Genomic DNA, 20,776 nt, shown 5'->3' with positions numbered 1-20,776 from the left:
GACACCATCTCAGTGATGGTGGACATTATAATGATCTCGGGGGACACAACAGGACCTGGTTCTGTTGTGCAGAAGTTGATTGCTCATCTCTGGTCCCCTCACTCCCAGACCAACGACCAGAGGGAGAACTTGAACTGGTTTCTGGAAGGGCCCCACAGAGGCAATGCTTAATGCAAGAGCATCCTCTCCTTTTCACTCCTCTCATCCCATCTGCTCGTTCCACTAAGAATGGTTGTTTCCGGCCTGGTTTTTGGAGTTCTTGAGATGCACAATCAGGAACTGGGTGGTAAGAGGAGTCTGACGTTTGTTGAACAAAAGCCGAGCTTCTGCATACCTGGATCTTGAAAGGCAGAGATGCTGGCTTTTGGAAAAGCGCCGTGGCTCCATATCTGAACCGTTTAATGTAACTTGACAGACACAATATGGGGAGTCCTCTGTGATTATTATTTGACAGCTGAGTACTTTTGAAAATATGTGACTTGGCCGGGTGTGGTGGCTCATACCTGTAATCCCAGCACTTTGGGAGGTCGAGGTGGATGGATCACCTGAGGTCAGGAGTTCGAGAGCAGCCCGGCTAATTTTTGTATTTTTGTGGAGATGGAGTTTCACCATGTTGGCCAGGCTAGTATCGAACTCAGGTTATCTGCCTGCCTCGGCTTCCCAAAGTGCTGGGATTACAGGCATGAGCCACTGCACCTGGCCGGATTTCTTGGTTTCAAGTAACACACATCAACTCTGGATATCTTAAGCATACAGAGAGCACTGGGAATATATCTTGCCCCCACAGAATAGGTGTGAGATATGCCCATAAACCAAGGGGGCTCTGCAGGGCTGTTCTGTCGAATCATGGTCCTGAAACAGTTTGCTGCACCAGGACGAGCTGGTATCTCGATGGCACCCATGTGGTTCTGTCATTCACTCTAGCAAAATTTCTGGAGACTTAGGTCCCTAAGCCTAAATTGTGGACCCTCCCCATGGCTGCCCTGGGACTTGGAGAGTGAGATTGACACCTGCGGCCCCCGCAGAGACGCTGCCCACTGACTCAAAGTTCACATCCAGTGGGCTACAGGGTCAGTACGTTACGCTGTTTGTGTGTGATAATTTAGTATTCTTGTTTCTTGTGTGGGTTTTCAGCAAAAGTCATTGTAAAGTTTCGGTCCTCTCTGAATGCCACTGGAGAGAGTTGTGTCTTTTCTGCACCCCACTGTCAAAGTTAGAGCAGCATCTCCACCAGGCTGGAGTGACCATGGCCTTAGAAACTGCAAGAAAAGCGTTGGGGTGTTTAGCTTTTTTTAAGCTTTGGATCCTTTTGACATCTGGTGAAAGAATATCCGCTTTTTCCTTTCACCCAGTTTTCTCTTTTATTTTCTATTTTTATGTTAATTTCATTGCATTTATGTTGTTTTGTGAACTTTTGCAATGTCCTTCCCTGTTTTTGTTTGTTTGTTTGTTTGCTTTTTTTATACGGGGGTAGTTTGAAATGAGCATGTGCAGGTGGTCTGATGCCACAGGCCCACTGTAGACACACTCACAGACCCAAAGGGATGAGCTGAGGCATGATGCCCTCGGAGGCTCACCTCGTGGACCATGATGATCTCTGGTTTTTCTTCTTTGCTGGAATTTGGGGGATTGATGTTGAGGCTGAGCTCTGAGCAGTCAGCTCACCCCTGCTTAGCATTCAGTGCAGACTTTCAGAGTGTGCCTGCCAGGCACGTTCGTGGAGAAGGGAGATCCTGAAACTCAACTACCCTTCTCTTTTCTTAGTAGAGAATGAGGAGGGTCTCAATGCAGACCCGAGGCCTCTGCCTCCAGGTGGGAACCCTGCAGTGGATGGTGAGGACGTGTTGTTGGACAGTCCTGCCTGGCAGACAGCTGCACATTTGGAATGGGTGTATGGTCCAGTGTGTCACTGCAGTGGTGAAAGTAGCATGTTTGGTGTGTGGGATTTTAGGGTGACACTGATCGTGACTCATGAAAGCCACTGAGTATAGAACCGTGAAAGCAACTTGGCAACCAGAAGCATGATGGCTTTAAACCACAGGACGAGCGTTGAGGGGCTTGCCATTTGAGGGGTCTAGTTGGATTCTTGCCTCCTCATTGGAACCACAATCTGGCTAGAATCTCATACTTACTAACAGAGAGGTGGTGCAACTTTACACTGAAGACACTGCGTGCAGACTGTCTGGGTTTAATCCCAGGACTAACTCTTGTCATGTGACCTTGGAAATTATTCTTCATCTGCAAAATGGGAGAAATTGTAGATTTTATTGTGTGGAGTGTTACCTAATAGACGAAAATCACTCAAATGTGTGACTGGTGCATGGTTAGCTCGTTTCTATGCCCAGAATATATCATCGCTTGGGCCTGTGAACTTGTATTAATCCATCGAATTTTATTATTATTATTTTTGGAGATGGAATCTTGCTCTGTTGTCTAGGCTGGAGTGCAGTGGCACGATCTCGGCTCACTGCAACCTCCGTCTCCCAGGTTCAAGCAATTCTCCTGCCTCAGCCTCCCCAAGTAGCTGGGATTACAGGCACCCACCACCAAACCCAGCTGATTTTTGTATTTTTAGTAGAGATGGGGTTTCATCATGTTGACCAGGCTGGTCACGAACTCCTGACCTCAAGTGATCTGCCTACCTCAGCCTCCCAAAGTGTTGTGGTTACTGGCGGGCGTGAGCCGCGGTGCCTGGCCTGAATTTCAATTTGAAAGAGGAATGAGTGATTGGGGATGGGAAGGTAGGAAAAATAGGGGATGCATTTCACGGCAGTGCTCCCTTTACAAAATGCTTCTGGAATTTTGCCAGTAAATTATCAGAATCTGGTCCTCATTTGCTGCCCATGGCTCACTTACAAGCTCTCAGATCCTTACACACAGATTAGGATTTTAGTACTTTGAGCCATTCACATATCTTTTTAATGAGACCATGGATCTTTGGCTTGTGGGGGTCGAAAACGTGTCATATTTTTACAGCAAGACAGAATATTGTGGCAGAACGCAATCCACCTGTATCCTGGCGGACACCCGAAGAAGCAGACGGCCTGCTGGTTAGTGCAGGTGCGGACTTTGACTCCATCATTCCCAAACATACCTTGTCCTGATGTGGGGAGAGACCACAGAAAAGAAAAATCAATCTTCATGAGGCTGGGAGAAATCCTAGGCCTGCCGTCACCTCCTGGTGGATGGCTCGTTAGTTGTGATTCACCTCACCTCTTATCACATCTCGGCAAGGCAGATAACGCTCAGGGTAGCCAGAGGCATTGGAGGGGAGATAGGAATTGCAGCATGATCTGTGTGCACAATGACATCCCCTCCCCTCCCCGGTGCCCTGGCAGATCTTGCAGCTGCAGCAGCAGCAGAGCAGGGCAGGAGCAGTCTGCTCGCTGTGCCCCTAACCTGCTGGCCCATCTGATATTGGTGTCCTGTTGCTGGGCTTATAGTTAGAGGGTTTTTAAAGCGTCTCAGTCTTTGGGAACCCCCACTTTTATGTTCAGACCCACACCCACTGTTTTACCTGAAGGCAGTAAGATCACCAGGAGGAGGAGTAATGCAGAAAGATGGAGGTTCATGGCCGAAGAGGGCACAGAGCTGAAACTCCCAGGGGTGGCTGCCTGAGAGGCTCCTTTATAGAGCTGGGCTGGGCTGGATGGGGCTGGACGCTGGCTTCACTCTTCCTGGAGGGGCAGACTGAGGAGATCACAGGGTTCTGCAGAATTCGAGGAAGAAAAGGCCCTGGGCCATTCCGTGCTACCTCCTTTTCTACAAACCGCAGGAAAGGAAGAGACTCAGCTAAGGCTGTCATGTTTCCTGATGGCAGAACAGGAGAAAAGACCAGGATCCCCATGCCTAGGCCTGAACACTTTCCCTCTCCCTTCAAGTGTACTTTGATACAAACATGACAGCAAAAATGTCTGCCCTGTCTCTTCTTTCCTCTGGAGCACCACTGAAAGCTCGGGAGCACAGAGAGAGGGTGTTAGGAAACAGGCTTAATTTAAGCCTGGAAAGACAGTTCTAAGACACAGAGGCTCTCAAGGTGTCAACCACTGGTCTGACCAAGAGAAGGGGCTCAGAACCAGTGGAGAAGGGACAGCTTCCTTGTCTGGTGGCTGACTTATTTACCTGGCTGAAGGCAGATACTGCAAAAAAAAAAAAAAAAAAAAAAAAAAGTCCTGGAAAAGTTCGCTGATGGACTTTGTTTTCCAAATGACTGGTGTGAAATGTTGGCTAGGATTAGGGGACTTCGAAGCTTCTAGGAGAGATTTCTTTTTTGGAGTTGAGGAGTTGAAACTCTCACTTAGAAGAGTTGGTTCAGTGCTGTGTTCAAGGTTGGACGCACAGTATCCAGAGTGGAGCCAGACAGGGCTTCTCTGGAGTGACAGAGACTCAGCCCTGGGGAAGAGCCCTTAGGCCTGTCTCTCTTGGGGGTAATGAGGGATGTCTCAGAGTGAAGATGACACTAACTTTGGTTTTGTTCTGACCCTTAAGGCAGGCTTGTACCCAGGCAGCCCACGACCACAGGGCTCTGAGTATGTAGCGTGGCAGTAGAGCATGGCGTTACTGGCTATGCTCTGCTTTGCAGGCTTACACGCTCAGATGCATTATTTAGCATCTCAGCCTCAAGATCTGCTTCTCAAAAAGTGCATTGGAAGCTTTTGTGTGTGTTTTCTTTTTGAGGATGAAATGAAATACAGCTTATAAAATGCTTTGCATGCACACTGCCGTACAGTAGGTACCCAATATTATTACTATTATTAATTTTTTTTTGAGACAGAGTCTGGCTCATCACCCAGGCTGGAGTGCAGTGGCCCAAATTCGGCTTACTGCAACCTCCACCTCCTGGGTTCTAACGATTCTCCTGCCTCAGCCTCCGAAGTAGCTGGGACTACAGGTGCCTGCCACCACACCTGGCTAATTTTTGTATTTTTAGTAGAGATGGGGTTTTGCCATGTTGGCCAGGCTGGTCTGGAACTCCCGACCTCAGAGGATCCACTTGCCTCAGCCTCCCAAAGTGCTGGGATTACAGGCATGAGCCACCTCACCCGGCCAATACAGTAAGCACATATATTCTTAATTTTCTGGTTCTTGCTTACTAATCTTTCCCTACTCCTAGGTTATAAAACTATTTCCGGCCGGGCGCAGTGGCTCAAGCCTGTAATCCCAGCACTTTGGGAGGCCGAGACGGGCAGATCACGAGGTCAGGAGATCGAGACCATCCTGGCTAACCCGGTGAAACCCCGTCTCTACTAAAAATAAAAAAAAACTAGCCGGGCGAGGTGGCGGGCGCCTGTAGTCCCAGCTACTCGGGAGGCTGAGGCAGGAGAATAGTGTAAACCTGGGAGGCGGAGCTTGCAGTGAGCTGAGATCCGGCCACTGCACTCCAGCCTGGGCGACAGAGCGAGACTCCGTCTCAAAAAAAAGAAAAAAAAAAAAACTATTTCCTATGTTATCTTTCTTTTTTCTTTATTATTTTTCTTTCTCATTTAGCTCTATAACCACCTGTGATGATTTCTGTGTATGGTGTAAATTAGTTTATTTTCCCCCCTATGGAAAACCAATGGTTTCAAGACCAAAAATTATTGAAAAGATTGTTGTTTCTCTACTGTCTAGCTGTGCCACCTTTGTTTTAAATCAGGCTCCACATATGCATGAGTCTGATGCTGGAAAACTTCATCTGTTCTATTGTTCTATTTGTCTATATTTGCACTAATGCCATGCTGTCTTACTGCTATAGCTTTATAATAAGTTAATAAGCTTTTAAATAAGATCGATCTATCGATCTATCTATCTATCTATCTATCTATCTATCTATCTATCTATCCTTCTATCTATTTATGGGTCTGTCTCCATCAGAGCCAAATCTTCCCACTTATCTTCTTTTTGTGGGTGTCTTGACTATTTTTTTTTGTTTGTTTTTTTATTTCCATACAGATTTTAGAATCAGGTGGTCAAGTTTCCCCAAACAACAGTTCATTATGCTGTTAGTCTTGATTTTTCTCTTTTGTGATGTACAACCTCCTGAATGCCTGTGGGTTGTTGTATTTGTGGACTGAACACATCTTGTATTCATGTGGTAATGAACACTTTACATGAAATGAAGTTGGAAAAGATTCTGCTTCCTAGAGAACAGTGAAAATCCCAAGGACCTGTCTCCCTATCCTGTGAATCCCAGAAGATACCAGTGGGTACACAGAGCTCCTATACCTTAACTTCCCTGGTTAATCTCTTGGGCTTAGGGAGCCTGGAAGTGGAGATGGGTAGTGTCCGGGGCTCTGACCAAGAGCTCCAAATTTCATAACAGAGCGTAGTAACACAAAGCAGATGATTTAAAGATGACTCACTGCATTTTCCTAGACAATCCTCCTTTTAGAGGATCTTTGTCCTCATACCCAGCCCGTTCCTAGAGAGTTCTTGAAGATGCCAACCTTACTGAAGGTCAGGGATACATTCCCATGGCCCTGCTTAACTCACGTCTATCCCTTTAGGTGGAATCACTTATGTCAAAAGGAAGATCAGTCAGTGCAAGGAGGTACCGTCTCATGTCTGATGAGGGGATCCCAGAGCCTATAATTTCCAGAAGGAGGTGGGAACGCCTCTCCCATTGATCTGGGGGGTCACTGGGGCTGTAATGTGGCTTTACTTTGCCATATAGAACTGATGGGAGAACCGAGGGAAGTTAGAAGGTGAGAGTAAGAATGACTTCCTATATTGCTTCCCACTACTTAAAAACTGGGGGATTTCAACCCAGAAGAATAAAGGGCCTGAACATAACACTCCTCTGGTTCTTCAGGCTACTGGCAAAGCTGGACTTAAATTCTGGCTCTTCTGAGGCTTGCTTCAGGTATCTCCACTCATTCACCATGTTCCTCTAACTGTATATTGGGATAGGACTTAGAGTGAGGGTTAAAGCTCTGAGAGATGACTTCAGACCAAAACCCAAGCCCAAACCCGAGCAGGAAGAGTCTGTCTGGTTTCATATACCAGTTACTTAGACATGAAATTAATAAAGAAATTACTTTCTGCACCTGGGAAAGTTCAGAGAGAAAAATAAGATCTGGTTGTCCCAAGTGATCAAGAAATGCACCTGCCTGGAAGGGACTGTGTAACCAGGTGTATCAATTTATTACCTTTAGTAGGATTTTATTGTGTTTGATTCTTGGTGCATTCAGCAGTGTAGTCTCTGCATGATTTCTTTGGCTGTGAATAGCATCAGTGGTATCTGTAATTCCTCAGTGGCTTGGCTGCAATTGCTAATGGAAGCTATGGTGAGGCTTTGCAGGGGATAGGGATGCTATGTTGGCCAGTCCTAAAGCCCTGGTTGTGGCAATGATGGACCAAGCATGCCTGACCTTGGGTCACTGGGTGGTGTATGTGGGCACCAGTGTTAGCAGGTCCAGGTGGGCCAACTCCAGGCAGATTTCTTGGTACTGGCAGTGACAGTGGAGGACTGGATGGGTGGGTAGGTTCTCAGGTCCCTGAGCAGCATGAATGGTCTGAGTGAGGGTAGCAGTGGTGCAGGATAACACTCAGGCTCCTAGGTGCACTTGCTAATGTTAGTGGTGGCTATGATGGGCTTGGCAGGCTAGTCTCTAGGCTCCTAGTTAACACACGTGGGTGGCTGTGGTTGGTGGTGTTGGCAGCAGGCTAGGTGGGCCCATCTTCAGGTCCCTAGGGTTAGTGCACAAGGACCAGAGATGGTGGAATGGATCGGGTAATTCCCAGTCCTCAGATGGGGTGCTCAGTATCTGGGGGCGTGATGTCAAGGCCTTGGTGGTGTGCAGGAGTGTAGGCTGTAGTAGGTGGGGCTGAGCGATCTATGGTGGTGAGTGAACAGTCTGACCTCAGAGGTTGTGCTACAGCACAGCAATTCTGCTGCTGGTATGGGTATGGTTGCTCTCAACAGTCCCTTGCAAGGAGCTCTCAGGCTCTAGGATTTCATACTTCATTTCCAGCAGTAGCAGTAGCTGCCACAGTGTGTATGGGGAGGGAGCCTGTACTCAGAACAGACACAAAAGCACAGAGGATGTGCTTCTGATAGGGATGAGGTTGGTGATCACAGCCCTAAGCAGAAAATTCTCAGGCTCTGAGTAGTGCTTGCTTCAGCTCCTGGCTGCAATGTTGTTCAGAGCAGTGGAGGGGTCCTGCCTTCTGGGTGTGAGCTCAAGCACAAAGGCCTTGCTACTGGTGAGGGAGTGGTTGCTATTCACAGACCCAGACAAGCAGCTCCTGGGTTCACTCACATTGGCTGCCAGTAGCAGCAGCAGCTGTAGTTTTGTGCATGGGAGTAAAGGAAGAGACCTCACCCTCTGTGTATGGGCTCCAGCACAGGTGTTGTGCTGCTAGTGAGGGCAGGGTGTTATTTACAGACCCAGAGAGGCAGCTCTCGGGCCAACTTGTTTTGACTTCTGGCAGTACCAGCGGCTGCTGCAGTGGCCTGGGGGGTGAGCCCAAGCACAGATGTCATTCTATTGGGGGGGGGCAGGGTCGCTTCTCACAGTCCCAGACAGGAGCTGTCAGGCTCTGAAAAGCTCGCAGTGGGATTCCCTTTGTCCCTGGGAGAGTCTCCTGGGTGCACTGCACCATCCTTTCCCTAGGGAGTAGTAGTCCACTTGGGCTAGAGTGCTGGGGACTCTGTAGCACCACTGGGTTCATCCAGTGCGAGCCACTGCAGCCACCTGGGTGGACATCAGGGGATATCAGTGCGGGTTCTCCTCTGTGGAGATGTGGGGCCTGTTGGTTCCCAGGACAGGATTCAGTCTGGTGGAGGCTGGGCTCTTGCAATAGCACTGTGCTGCAGCTTCTTCCATCTCAGGGGATGTGTATAACTCAACATGACTTCCCTGTGTGGAGCAATGCCCTTGAGCAGTATCCTGATCACCACCCACACTAATCTCAGGGCCCACGTGGGAAAAAAAGCCCTCCTGTTGCTAGGGTTACAGTAGTCTGAGATGGAGATGTGAACCAGTGAGAGTCTCTCACTTACCTTTTCCCAGCAAATGGGAGCCACTCCAGGCTCCTAGCCAACCCACATCCTTCTCCTTCTATGCCTCAAGTGTTTCCTGTGACTTCTCTGTTGAACTCTGGAGTTTTCTCATAGATGTTCTATCTTAGGTGTAATTCACAATTTTGTTTCTTTTTTTCTGGAGAGGGAGAGTGTCCCATGTCTTTACTCAGGCGTCTTGACAAAATGAAACTTTGTACCCTTTGACCAATATCTCCCCTCTCTGCACTCCTGGCCCTAGCCTCTGGTAACCACCATTCTCCCTGCTTCTGAGACTGACTTTTCTAGATTCCACATATAAGTAACATTATGCAGTATTTGTCTTTCTGTGCTTGGCTTATTTCGCTTAGCATAATGCACTAAGGGTATTTTAATGCTGTGCTTAGGAGTTTAAGCTGGGGGAATCAAGTCCACACTTGTTTTAATATGGGTTTATGGTGTTGTAAAATCAGAGTCATGGAGACCCATTACAAGGCTTTATGACTCCAAGATCAAGTGAGAAGTAAAGTAAGAGTATTGGCAGTAGTGCAAAAAGGAGAATATTCATCTCAAGAGCAATAAGAAATAAAATAAATACTTGATTTTTGTTATCTGTGGAATTTAGAAAGACAAAGGTAGTTAGGATAATTTCCAGGTTTCTGGTTTAAATTTGTGGGTTCAGTGGTGAAGTTCACTGGGAACACCAGAGGTTTTGGGAGGAAGGATGAGAAGACAATTAGTAATGTTTTGGAGAGGTTGAGTCTGAGTTTCCTGTAGGACGTCTAGGTGGAGCAGCCAAGTAGACAGTTGGGAAGTTTAAAAGTGGAACTGCGATTGCATATATAAATTTTAGAATCAATAGTCAGAGAGTCATAAAAATGGATGAATTCAACAAGAGAGATTCAGAAGAGTAAGAGGAAAATAAGATTGAGGAACAAATCTCACATCAGCATTTGTGGCAAAAAAGGGGAGGTAGAATTGTGGAAAAGACTCTGACAATGTGCCTGAAAGGTACAAAGCAATCCAGGAAGATTATGATGTGATACAGAACAAGAACATCATCTTAAGAAGCAAATACTTGGAGAGGATGCTGATGTGGTTTGGCTATGTCCCTACCTAAATCTCACCTTGAATTGTAATAGTCCTCACGTGTCAAGGGCAGGGCCAGGTGGAAGCCATCCTGAAGTGTTTTCCACAGGGCAAATGCGTAAATCAATTTCAGTTCTATAAAAGGTCATTTTGGTTACCAAGTGGAGGATAAATGGTAAATATCTAAAAATGATATAGGAGCCATTTAAGAGGCCATTTACTGAGTTTGGTGACAGAGGTGATGGCATGGACGCAGTGGCAGCAGTGGAGTTAGAAATTGGTGAGTACGAACCGTATGTTGGAGGCAGAACTGGGAACGTTTGATGAGCAGTTCAATGTGGACAGGGTGAGGGAAAGGCAGTGTCCAGATCATGTCAGGTATCGTTCTGAAAATGGCATGGGGCTGGCAGGAGATTGGGGCTTCCTTGTCCCCTGGTGTGTGGAGCCTCCAGATTTGTTCTTTTCGCTTAGTCTTGCTTTAGCTCTGTGGGATCTTTTTTTTGTGGTTCCATATACATTTTAGGATTGCTTTTTCTAGTTCTGTGAAGAATGATGGTGGCATTTTGATGGGAATTGTGTGCAAAGTTAAGTGAATTTAAATTCTCTGACATCAATTTTCTCTGTGTAATAGGAAGCCAGAGGTTCTCCTGAGAGTAGGATGGGGGTGGGGAGTGATGAGAGCAAATAGCATCTGAGGTTGACTAGAATATATAAAAAAAAGAACAACCAAATTTCTAAACTCAGCTTTCCTGTGGAGTCATGTGATGTGTTCTAGTGGCTTTCAGAAGCCTGAGAGCAGAACCAGTTCCATAGATGGCTTTTCTTCTGGGTAAATGTGGTGAAAGAAAAATGAAGAATAATCCGTGTTCTAGAAAAACAGTTGGTTGCTTTGATGTCGTTTGGGTCATAGAGATTACTCAGGAAGATTGAAGATTAACGCTTGTTAGGGGTTGAATTGTAACCCCACAAAAGATGTTGAAGTCCTAACTTCCATCAGCTGTGAATGCAACCTTAGTTGAAAATAGGGTCTTTACGTAGATCAAGTTAAGATGAGGTTATTAGGGTGGACTCTAACCCAATATGACTATGTCCTTATAAGAAGGGCAAAGTTGGACCCAGACACAGATATAAACAGAGGGAAGACAATGTGAAGACCCAGGAGAATACCACCCAGAACCGAGGAATGGAGTGGCTGTCGGAAGCCAGGAGGCCTGGAACCGTCCCTTTTCTGACAGCATCAACCCTGCCAACAACATGATCTCAGACTTCTGACCTCTAAAACAATGAGACAACACATTTCTGTCGTTTAAGCCACTCGGCTTGTAGTACTTTGTTATGGCAGTCCTAGAAAACTTTTTTTTTTTTTTTTTTTTTTTTTTTTGAGACGGAGTCTCGCTCTGTCGCCCAGGCTGGAGTGCAGTGGCCGGTTCTCAGCTCACTGCAAGCTCTGCCTCCCGGGTTCACGCCATTCACCTGCCTCAGCCTCCTGAGTAGCTGGGACTACAGGCGCCCGGCACCTCGCCGGCTAGTTTTTTGTATTTTTTAGTAGAGACGGGGTTTCACCATGTTAGCCAGGATGGTCTTGATCTCCTGACCTCGTGATCCGCCTGTCTCGGCCTCCCAAAGTGCTGGGATTACAGGCTTGAGCCACCGCGCCCGGCCCCATTTTTTTTTTTTTTTAACAAAAAAATTGCATTTTGTTGATCTGATATCTCATGTATGTAAGAACATGGTCCATACTCTTATTGAGCTTGTAGTCAAGTGGAGGAAGCAAAAGTCAAAGAAAAACAAAGGCACAAATATAAAATTCTAATATTCTATATGCTCAGGATGAGAAGGGGTCCTTTGAGAGAGATTTACAAGAGGGAACCTAATTTTTTATTGGGTTTCTTACATTCTGTGGAAGAGACAGATACTGTCCCTCTAAATGAGACTATGCGTTAGGTGAGGATGAGAAGGTGAGTGGTACAGATTTCCAGACTGTGCAAACAGCACACGTGAAAGCTTTGAGGCTGACATGTTTGAGAATACTGAAGGCCAGTATGGTGCAGTGCAGTGAGAGACAGAACAAATGAGAGGACTTGGGTGGGGGGATAAGCCAGGGACCAGGCCAGTATCCACACTAAGAAGTTTCCACTTTAACTCAAAAGGAAGCCATCCTGAAGGGTTTTCCACAGGGCAAATGCATGAATCAATTTCAGTTTTTATAAAAAGGTCATTTTGGTTACCAAGTGGAGGATAAAAGGTAAATATCTAAAAATGCTATGGGAACCATTTAAGAGGCCATTTACTGAGTTTAGTGACAGACAGCGATGGCATGGACGCAGTGGCAGCAGTGAAGACAGAAATGGGTGGTTGTGAACTGTATGTTGGAGACAGAACTGGGAATGTTTGATGAGTGATTCAATGTGGACCGGGTGAGGGAAAGGCGGTGTCTGGATCATGTCAGGTATTGTTCAGAAAATTGTGAAGTAGGGCTTACATGTCCTCTGGTGTGTGGAGCCTGGGTCAATGAACAGCCTCCAGTCACCAAGGCTGCTAGGAAGCAGTGTCCTTAGAGAAGAACCTAGCATTTTGCCAAGACACAGAGATGGAAGAGTGTTCCTGGGGAAGGCATAAAGTAGAAGCTATGTTTATAGTACAACTGTGGTTCTGGAGGGCACAGTGGGAAGGGTTGAGATGGAGACAGATGGGTTGGTTGGAGAAGAGAAGATCAGGACCATGGGGGCTGAGAGAGTGCACATCAGGCTGTACCTAATACTGCTGGTTGGACAGTGGGTCTCAGGAGAGTCCCTTAGTGCACTTGTGCTTGCTTGATCTTTTCTCTTTGTGCTCCTCAAAACTCAGGTCCTCTATTCTTTCTCTATTCACTGATTTTCTGCTCTGTAGTTCTTTATGAGTCTTTCACAGATGTGTAATCTCAACCAGATCATAAACATCCTGAAGCTGGATGTGGCTTCCATTGAAGCCAATGGTGGCCAATATATGCCACTTCCATTGAAGTGGCATATATTTGATGCATTCTTGTGAATAAAACAAGGACAGAGAGAGGCAAGCATGTGTTCCAAGTTCTGGCTATTTCACTCTCTAGTTGGAGAAGCAACATCTATAGTTTTATTTCTTTAAATAGAGAAGCGGGTCTCACTATGTTGCCCATGCTGATCTTGAACGCCTGGCGTCAAGTGATCTTCTCACCTCGGCCTCCCAAAGTGCTGGGATTACAGGCACATGTCAACACACCTGGCCAATATCTATAGTTTTAAATGTCTTCTTTGTTATATGGGTGTTAACAGTTCCTTAAATGTATGTATGTTTTTTAAAGGATTGTCCTCAAGAATTACTTCATTTGGCCTTACAACAAGCCTTCTTGATAGGTGGGACTGATGGAGTACAACCTTCTTTTTTTTTTTTTTGAGATAGGATCTCACTGTGTCACCCAGGCTGGAGTGCACAGTGCAATCATGGCTCACTACAGCCTCGACCTCCTGGGTTCGGGTGATCCTCCCACCTCAGCCTCCTGAGTAGCTAGGACTACAGGCGCTCACTACCATGCCTGGCTAATTTTTGTATTTTTTGAAGAGACGGGGTTTTGCCATGTTGCCCAGGCTGGTCTTGAACTCCTGAGCTCAAGCACTCCAACCCCCTTGGCCTCCCAAAGCTTTAGAATTAACAGGCATGAACAACCGCACCCAGCCAGGTGTACAACCTTCTTTACAAGTGAGGAAACTGATGATCAGAGAGGTAGAGTAAGTGCTTTATTAAAAGCTTGTCAAGCTACTGCATGCAGAGTCCAGACCAGAAAGACTTTCTGATTCTGGGTTTTGTGTTCTTCATGCAATATCAGATAAAGTTGTTGAAAAACTTAAAACGCTTCAAAAACTGTCAAACGCTGTCGACCTTTAGTCCCTCCAAGCAAGAATTTTGTCATAAATTCTTTGCATGCCCCCCACTACCGGGCACACAGCATATGCCCAATAGGGAGCAATAAAACTCAGTGTTTTTCCCCGGGTCATGTTACAGGTGCTATGGGGACTTGCTTTTCCATGCTATTTTCAGGAGTTCTTATTTTCCTAAAGAGATTGCAGCTATCCCAGAATTGGGCAAGGCCATACTTTAGTACTTCTGTATATAGGAGTCAGGGAAGCCTGCTTGTAAGTCGTGTTGCTACCATTTAGGATCCATGTGAGCTTGGGAAAGTCATTTCTTCCACCGGAGACTCTTTATTTTTGCTTTTAAAATGGAGAGAATCACGCCTACCTGGATTTCGTGTGTGTGTGTAAGGCTGAAAAAAGAAAAAATCCTTTTTGTCAACTACATAAGGCAGCCTTATGGTTCTCTGCACACTAGAGGCATTTGTTAAGTGGATGTCCAATGAAGATACCCAGACACCTGCACAGCATCCTACCAGGGCCTAGAATAGGGCTGCCTACACAGTGTGCATGCAGTTGCTAGCATGCCTGTGGCACCCAGGAAGTGCGCTTTCATGAAGAGATGTCATGTTCAAACAGACAGTTTGCTGATTGGATTGTTCAGTGGAGCAGGCAGTTGTTCTTGTTCCAAAAGGTTCACTAGCCATGCAGCCCCCCATCTCGTCAAAGCTGCATAGAGAGTGACTTTCCCTGGCACTGCAGCTGCTTCTTTGCTGATTGGTATGGCCACAAGGAGCGTCCTCTTGGCCCTCGTGGTCCTTGACTTGCTCATCTATGTTCCACCAGGTAAAACGGAGTCCCCTCCTTGTAGAATTAGGAACAGTAAAGGGAAAAAAGGTGTGAGGTTCTACAAGAGTGAGAAAAAGGCAGGACGTGGACAAAGGAAGCTGCAACAGGGAGGAAGGTGAGCAGAGATGGACATGCTGGGCTGGTCCAGAATGGAGAAAAGATCCAAAGGACATAGAACAGGAGGTGGCTCTCTTCAGAAAAGAAACTGGTTATGGATTTTGCTCTGGGGAGTTGGTGAAGTTTGAGGGGAAGGCTGGACTACTGGTATTGGCAGAAGTAGGGCAGAGCAAAAAGATGAGACTTTCAAAGAACAGGGAGGACTTGGGGGTGAGGAGGAGGCTGTTCTTTGAGGACTCTTAGAACTTGTCTTTCACAGTCAGCCACCCATGTTATTTTTCACTCATTTGGAAGCCAAGGTAAATTTTATACTGAGCAGACTCCACAGACACAGCTGGTTAAGATGTATTACGTTAACTTATAGCATGATGAGGTCCTATGAAACATCAGTTTGAGAGGTCAGAATTTACATTCTCTGGACAGAAGCCAGCAACTTGGTGATAATGAGAAGAGTCTACTTCAGTCACTAAAGTGTAGGTTCTCAAAACTGTTTTGCTTGTGTTTTTCTGGGATCAGCAGAGAGCCCCTACCCATTGCCTCAAACCTTCATATATAAAGTATATCACTCAAGGACCAAGTGTGAAGTGTTTAAAAGACAGATATGAGGCTGGGCACGGTGGTCACGCCTGCAATCCAAGCAGTTTGGGAGGCTGAGTCGAGTGGATCACCTGAGGTCAGGAGTTCGAGACCAGTCTAGCCAACGTGGTGAAATCCCTTCTCTACTAAAATTACAAAATTAGCCGGGCGTGGTGGCGTGTGCCTGTCCCAGCTACTCGTGAAGCGGAGACAAGAGGATAGCTTGAACCCGGGAGGTGGAGGTTGCAGTGAGCTGAGATGGTGCCATTGCACTCCAGCCTGGGTAACAAGAGTGAAACTCCATCTCAAAAAAAAAGAAAAAAAGAAAAAGAAAACCAAGATAGATATGAACGAGGACCATGTTGAGATGAGGGCTGATGTCCTGCATAGTGGGACCTCTGGACACTTTGCAATGTGTCTCTACTGGACTCCTTTGTCCCCAGAAAGGTGCCTGAGGTCTAGCGAGCACACGGTGGGTAAGTTTGCCTGCTAATGGCCCTTGACCATACCACATTGATTATTTTCACACCACAAAGGCTCAATCTATGGATTGAGTTTAAGAGTTTACCCTCTTAAACTGCCTTCCTATTACCTCTCCTCCACCCTTTGGTTTCCAGAGGCTCCCAGTTCTTAAGGTCTAGAAAAATTACTAGCAATAAATTTCCATATTTGTCTCAGGTATTTCAAACCATTTCACACTCATGCTCCCATGGATGCAAAGTAACTTACAGCATGATGAAGTGCAAAGTACCCATGGGAGAATGGGTACTTCTTAAGTACCTTGTGATGAAGCACTTGACAAAAAATCATGCAGAATGTTATTGGGGAATACAGGGATAGAACTTTAGGCTTCTAAAATTCCAGTTCAGGAATCTTTCTTTCTTTATGCTGATACTTTGAGAATCACAAACTGCCTCAGGTAGCTATTCCAGACCCTGCATGCCTCCTGGTATGGGACCTCCGCAGGCTCCTGGGATGACTTCCATGTCTGAATGTTCTTTCTGAAGCAAATAGTCTCAAGCTGAAGATGTTGGGTCCTGTTAACTCCACATAGTTGATCAGTAATTCATGTAACTTATTGTGGGTTCATATAATGGCTTATAAGAGGGCCCCTGGTAAACAAGGTAAGAGCAACTGAAAAGGGGCATCCAGCTATAAAATGTCTTGAGTATCTTTGATCGTGTCTAATTCATCATTAAAAAGTGAAAAGTATGGTCTGAAGTCTTATTTATCCATGGCAACATGACACTGCAGGACACTAACTGTGCATTAACCTTTGTTTCTCTTGGCAGGTAGAAGTGGACCCAATGTCTACATACAAAAAATCTTTGCTTCATGTTGGCGACTGCACGGTTCTTGCAGGCAAAAATGTTTAAAAAAAGAAGAATATCATATTTTGTGTGATACTACACGTTTATGCTGTGTAAACCCAAAGTATTTACCTATACTGACTGGGAAATAGTTGTGAGTACCCGAAAGCTGTTGCTGATTTCCTCTGGGAACCCAGATCCCTCTCAGTTGCACCATTCGATTAAAACAATGGCTTTAGCCTATCAGTGTTCCCGTGTCTGCTGTATTTCTCTCTATTGTCTCTCCTATAGAAATACTGTAATTCCTTGTATTTAGTACTTTTTCTTTTTATTAATTTATCGCTTCTTAAAAGTCTCTTAAGAACCTTTTGAAGTATAACATACAATGAAAACGTACAAATCATGACTAAACATCATCCTGATGAATTGCACAAATTTAACACACCCGTGTAACCAGCACCCTGCCCCCAAAAAGAATATTACAACATCCCAGGCACTACCAGTCACTACTATACACAAAATAATTCCTAGTCTGACTTTTAATAGGAAGGTCCTGACATCTATTTTTGAACTTTATATAAATGGAATTGTAGGTATTCCTTTGTGTCTGGCTGCTTCTACACTACACTACTTTTGTGAAGTTTATTAATCTGTTTCAGGTAATTGTAGTTTATACTTCTCAATGGCATATTGTATTACACTGGGAAAGATATTACAATTTATTTGAATATTCTAAGTGAAGATGGTCTTATTTGTAGTTTCCAGTTTTTGCTTTTATAAATAGGGTTGTGGTGCAGGCATTTCTGTGGGGGTTATATAACTAGGTGAGAAATTGCTAGGGCACAGGCATACATTCAGTTTTAGTAAATACATGGCATCTGACTGTCTTCCAAATTGGTTGTACCAATTTATACTCTCATCCACAATGTCTGAGCATTCTTGTTGCTTTACATTCTTGTCCACATCTAGTATTTTACACCTTTAAAAGAATATTCTAGGGAGTATACAGTGATGACATATGGCGTTTAATTTGTGTTGCATGGATGACTAATGAAGCTGAGCACCTTCTCAGATGTTTATTGGCCTAAGATATCCTTATTTGTGATACGACCCTTCAAGACGTTCGCCCACTTTTCTATTGGATTGTCTAACTTGGGAACCTACTAAGGAACACTCGTGGTTTGATGTTGAAAACAATGACGCGAAAGTCATATTGAAAATATTTAAGTTGAAATGTTGAGTATGTTATAGTTTGCAATGGACAAAGACGTTTTGTGCTGTTTAGGATGACCAGGCCACAAAAATGTTTCTATCCTTGAAAAATTAAGAATACTTTTCCAAAATGGTGGATTAGAGGAACTGCTAGCATACCTCTCCCACTAGGAAGGACAAAATAGTGTGTACAGATTCACACTGTGAACTGTTTTTCAGGAAGCAACGCAATAGCGGAACAGGAAAACCACAGGAATCTATTGATGTTTTGAAGGAAGCAGGAGGCTGCAGCCTACACTGCGTCAGGCGAAGGGTTGCGAGTCCCCTGAGTGTGAGAGAGGGAATTTGCCTCTGGGATACACACGCCCACTAGGGATCCTGAAAGTCCAGGACACAAGGTGGGGGTGCTGAGGGGGAAGGGAAGCCCTAACCCAACCTAACGCAGGAACCAACTTGGGGAGGGTTATGGAATATAAAGTATTCCATACTTTCAGGGGGAGACCCTTGCATGCACTTCCAGATCCCAGCGTGGACTGAGCGCAGCCATTCCTTACCGTTCCTCACGGGAGGCCTTGCGACCAGCTACGAAGTTCAGGCGCTGGCTGCAGGTTCAAAGAAGCTCCCAACGGGGTTACAATACAACCTCGGGTGGGGACGAACTTCCTTGGCCAGGGCCAGGGCGGGGGAGGGTGAAAAGCGGGCTGCAAGTGCAGGAGCCACAGGGGCAGGAGTCGTGGGTGCAGAAACTGCAATCGCAGGAGCCACGGGGGCTTTGCAGCGGGCAGGGAGGGGCGTGGCCTGAACGCCCGGACTGCGGTCTCTGCGGGGAAAGCTTGTGACTCCCGGCAGCCGCGAGTTCTGGCGACAGCCTGACTGGAACCCAGCTCGCTGCTTTCAGTGGAACACCGTGGGAGTGGATCTGCCTTGCCAAGTGGGTAGGAACTGTGGATTTTACCAGCGCCCGCTGCTCCCTACCCCTTGCACAGACTCTTCTATGGAGCAGGCGCAGAAACGCTCCCCTCTGAAACATCAACCCAGTAGCCTGAGACCCGCTCCCATCCCCCAACACCCACAGAAGCTCCTGCTTTTTCTGCACATGGAGACCAGTGTGCAAGCCCGCCCGACCCAGCCCCTACCTAGCTTTGCCCCGCCACCCGCCCCGGTAACTCAACGCAAGGGACGGTCTCTTGGGAGCTACATGGCCCCACCCACGTCCGGAGAAACCAGAGTGTCTCCCTCTGGGCCACACGAGGCAAGCAAAAATCCCACTGCTACTGCCGCAGCTGCTGCTGCTTTGCCAGCGCCACCTCCTGGCTGGAGGCCAGCCGACACAGTCCGTGACAGTATCTACTGGTAGATTAACATTGCACCCGGGAAGGAGAAAATTGCCATGGGATCTCGGTTATCACCACTGCCCGCACCACTCTGGCTAACCAGGAGGTCCTGAGTCTGTCCACATGACCAGTTCATTACTACTGTAACCCGCATTCAAGAAAGCCAACACACTAAGGCTATCAATAACCAAGGAATTTCAGAGTCTGTGTCTCAACCTTGCCACCACCATTAGACCTGGTGTTGCTACCCACTGCTGGGAAACTTGAGCATAGGTCACATAACTGGATCCCTTGGAGACATTCCCCAACACCAGCCTGGAGTGTGCCAACTTCTCTGGGCAGCTAGACCCAGAGGAACAACAACACTCACAGTAATCTGGCTCCCAGGGACTCCCACTTGCAGGGGAAGGAGGAGTACACCACATCAAGGGAACACCCTGTGGGACAAAAGAATCCAGGCGGCAGGCCTTGAGCACCAGATGGAAGGCTTCCTTCAGTAGAGGCACAGTTGAAGTGTTGGGCTCAGCAGGGAAGGTCTTCAGCTCTATCCCAACAGTCAGATAGCTCTGGTGCACGTGAAGGGTCTTGGAGAAAAGGAAGTCTTTCTCATGTTGTCCACCACCATAGGCACAGTTGGGCTTCTCCCATGGGAGCTTAGTGTGGGTGCAATTACAGACAGTCTTCCTGGAACACATCCCCTAGAGGGAGGAGCACCCTCTAGGTTTCAAGGTTGCATGAGAGGCAGAGCCACAATTCCTTTCTATTTGGAACATCAACATTCCTACAGATGAAAAAAAAGCCTGTCAGTCAGCTCCTGAACAGCAGGAACACTGGAACAGGAGCATGCCTGAGAGGTGGGTAACTTTTCTAGTGATCTGGCAGCAGGGCTGAGGTGGCTCCAACCCTTCCCCCAATAAGACCCCAGTGTAACTCACTGAGAGCTCCTCCAGCCTCCTCTGTCAAGCCTGGGACATCATTCACTCACCTGCTTTAGCCACAACTGGTTCCTACCCAGGGACACCTCCCCTACTGGCCTGAAGCCTGAACCATCAAATTAGTAAATAAAATAGTGGGGGAAAATAAATAAATAAATAAGTACACACTATGGGGGAATGGGATAAGCTTTAAGAGACCTCTACCATTCCAACCCCATAGGACATAGTGAACTTGCTCACACACTGAGCCCAATGCTGCTACAACTAGCATATCAGAAAACCATCATACAAAGACTCTCTGTAACCGAGGGTCTTCACCCCCTAAAGCACCAAGAACTGAATTAGGCTATAATTAACTATAAGAATTAAAGTTTCATCCTTAAGGGGAAAAAAGAAATTTAAGAACAAACAAGCAAATAAGAGAAACACAGTCATATCAAACATAAATTCAAGAATAATGAGAAGAAACAGTCCATCCAAACGAGAAGGAACCAGAAGAATAACC

General features: G+C 46.3%; 2 protein-coding genes across 4 annotated transcripts; one reads left to right on the top strand and one right to left on the bottom strand.

The window, feature by feature from the left end:
* Positions 1 to 2,918: 2,918 nt before the first annotated feature.
* On the bottom strand, positions 2,919 to 16,275 carry DEFB136 (defensin beta 136). Its single transcript, XM_017883673.1, has 3 exons — positions 16,210 to 16,275; positions 3,518 to 3,762; positions 2,919 to 3,100 (listed from the first exon to the last, which is right to left on the bottom strand). The coding sequence occupies exons 2-3, from the start codon at positions 3,570 to 3,572 to the stop codon at positions 2,919 to 2,921; spliced, it is 237 nt and encodes a 78-aa protein (XP_017739162.1). The 5' UTR covers positions 3,573 to 3,762; positions 16,210 to 16,275.
* DEFB135 (defensin beta 135) lies at positions 13,925 to 17,039 on the top strand. 3 transcript variants are annotated; one of them, XM_017883675.1, is made up of 2 exons: positions 13,925 to 14,784; positions 16,773 to 17,039. In XM_017883675.1, the coding sequence occupies exons 1-2, from the start codon at positions 14,721 to 14,723 to the stop codon at positions 16,940 to 16,942; spliced, it is 234 nt and encodes a 77-aa protein (XP_017739164.1). In that variant the 5' UTR covers positions 13,925 to 14,720; the 3' UTR covers positions 16,943 to 17,039. The 3 variants fall into 3 exon arrangements, 2 of the variants coding, with proteins under 2 accessions (XP_017739164.1, XP_017739163.1); XR_001887582.1 differs by lacking the exon at positions 13,925 to 14,784 and adding an exon at positions 16,393 to 16,604 and having other exon boundaries at positions 16,777 to 17,039; XM_017883674.1 differs by lacking the exon at positions 13,925 to 14,784 and adding an exon at positions 16,393 to 16,604.
* The last annotated feature ends 3,737 nt before the right edge of the window (positions 17,040 to 20,776 follow it).

Source organism: Rhinopithecus bieti, unplaced genomic scaffold (genome assembly GCF_001698545.2).
Source record: "Rhinopithecus bieti isolate Rb0 unplaced genomic scaffold, ASM169854v2 scaffold_13857, whole genome shotgun sequence".
NCBI classification, from domain to species: domain Eukaryota; kingdom Metazoa; phylum Chordata; class Mammalia; order Primates; family Cercopithecidae; genus Rhinopithecus; species Rhinopithecus bieti.
The sequence above is the reverse complement of the archived record's forward strand: the minus strand, read 5'-3'. Positions and strand labels throughout refer to the sequence as shown.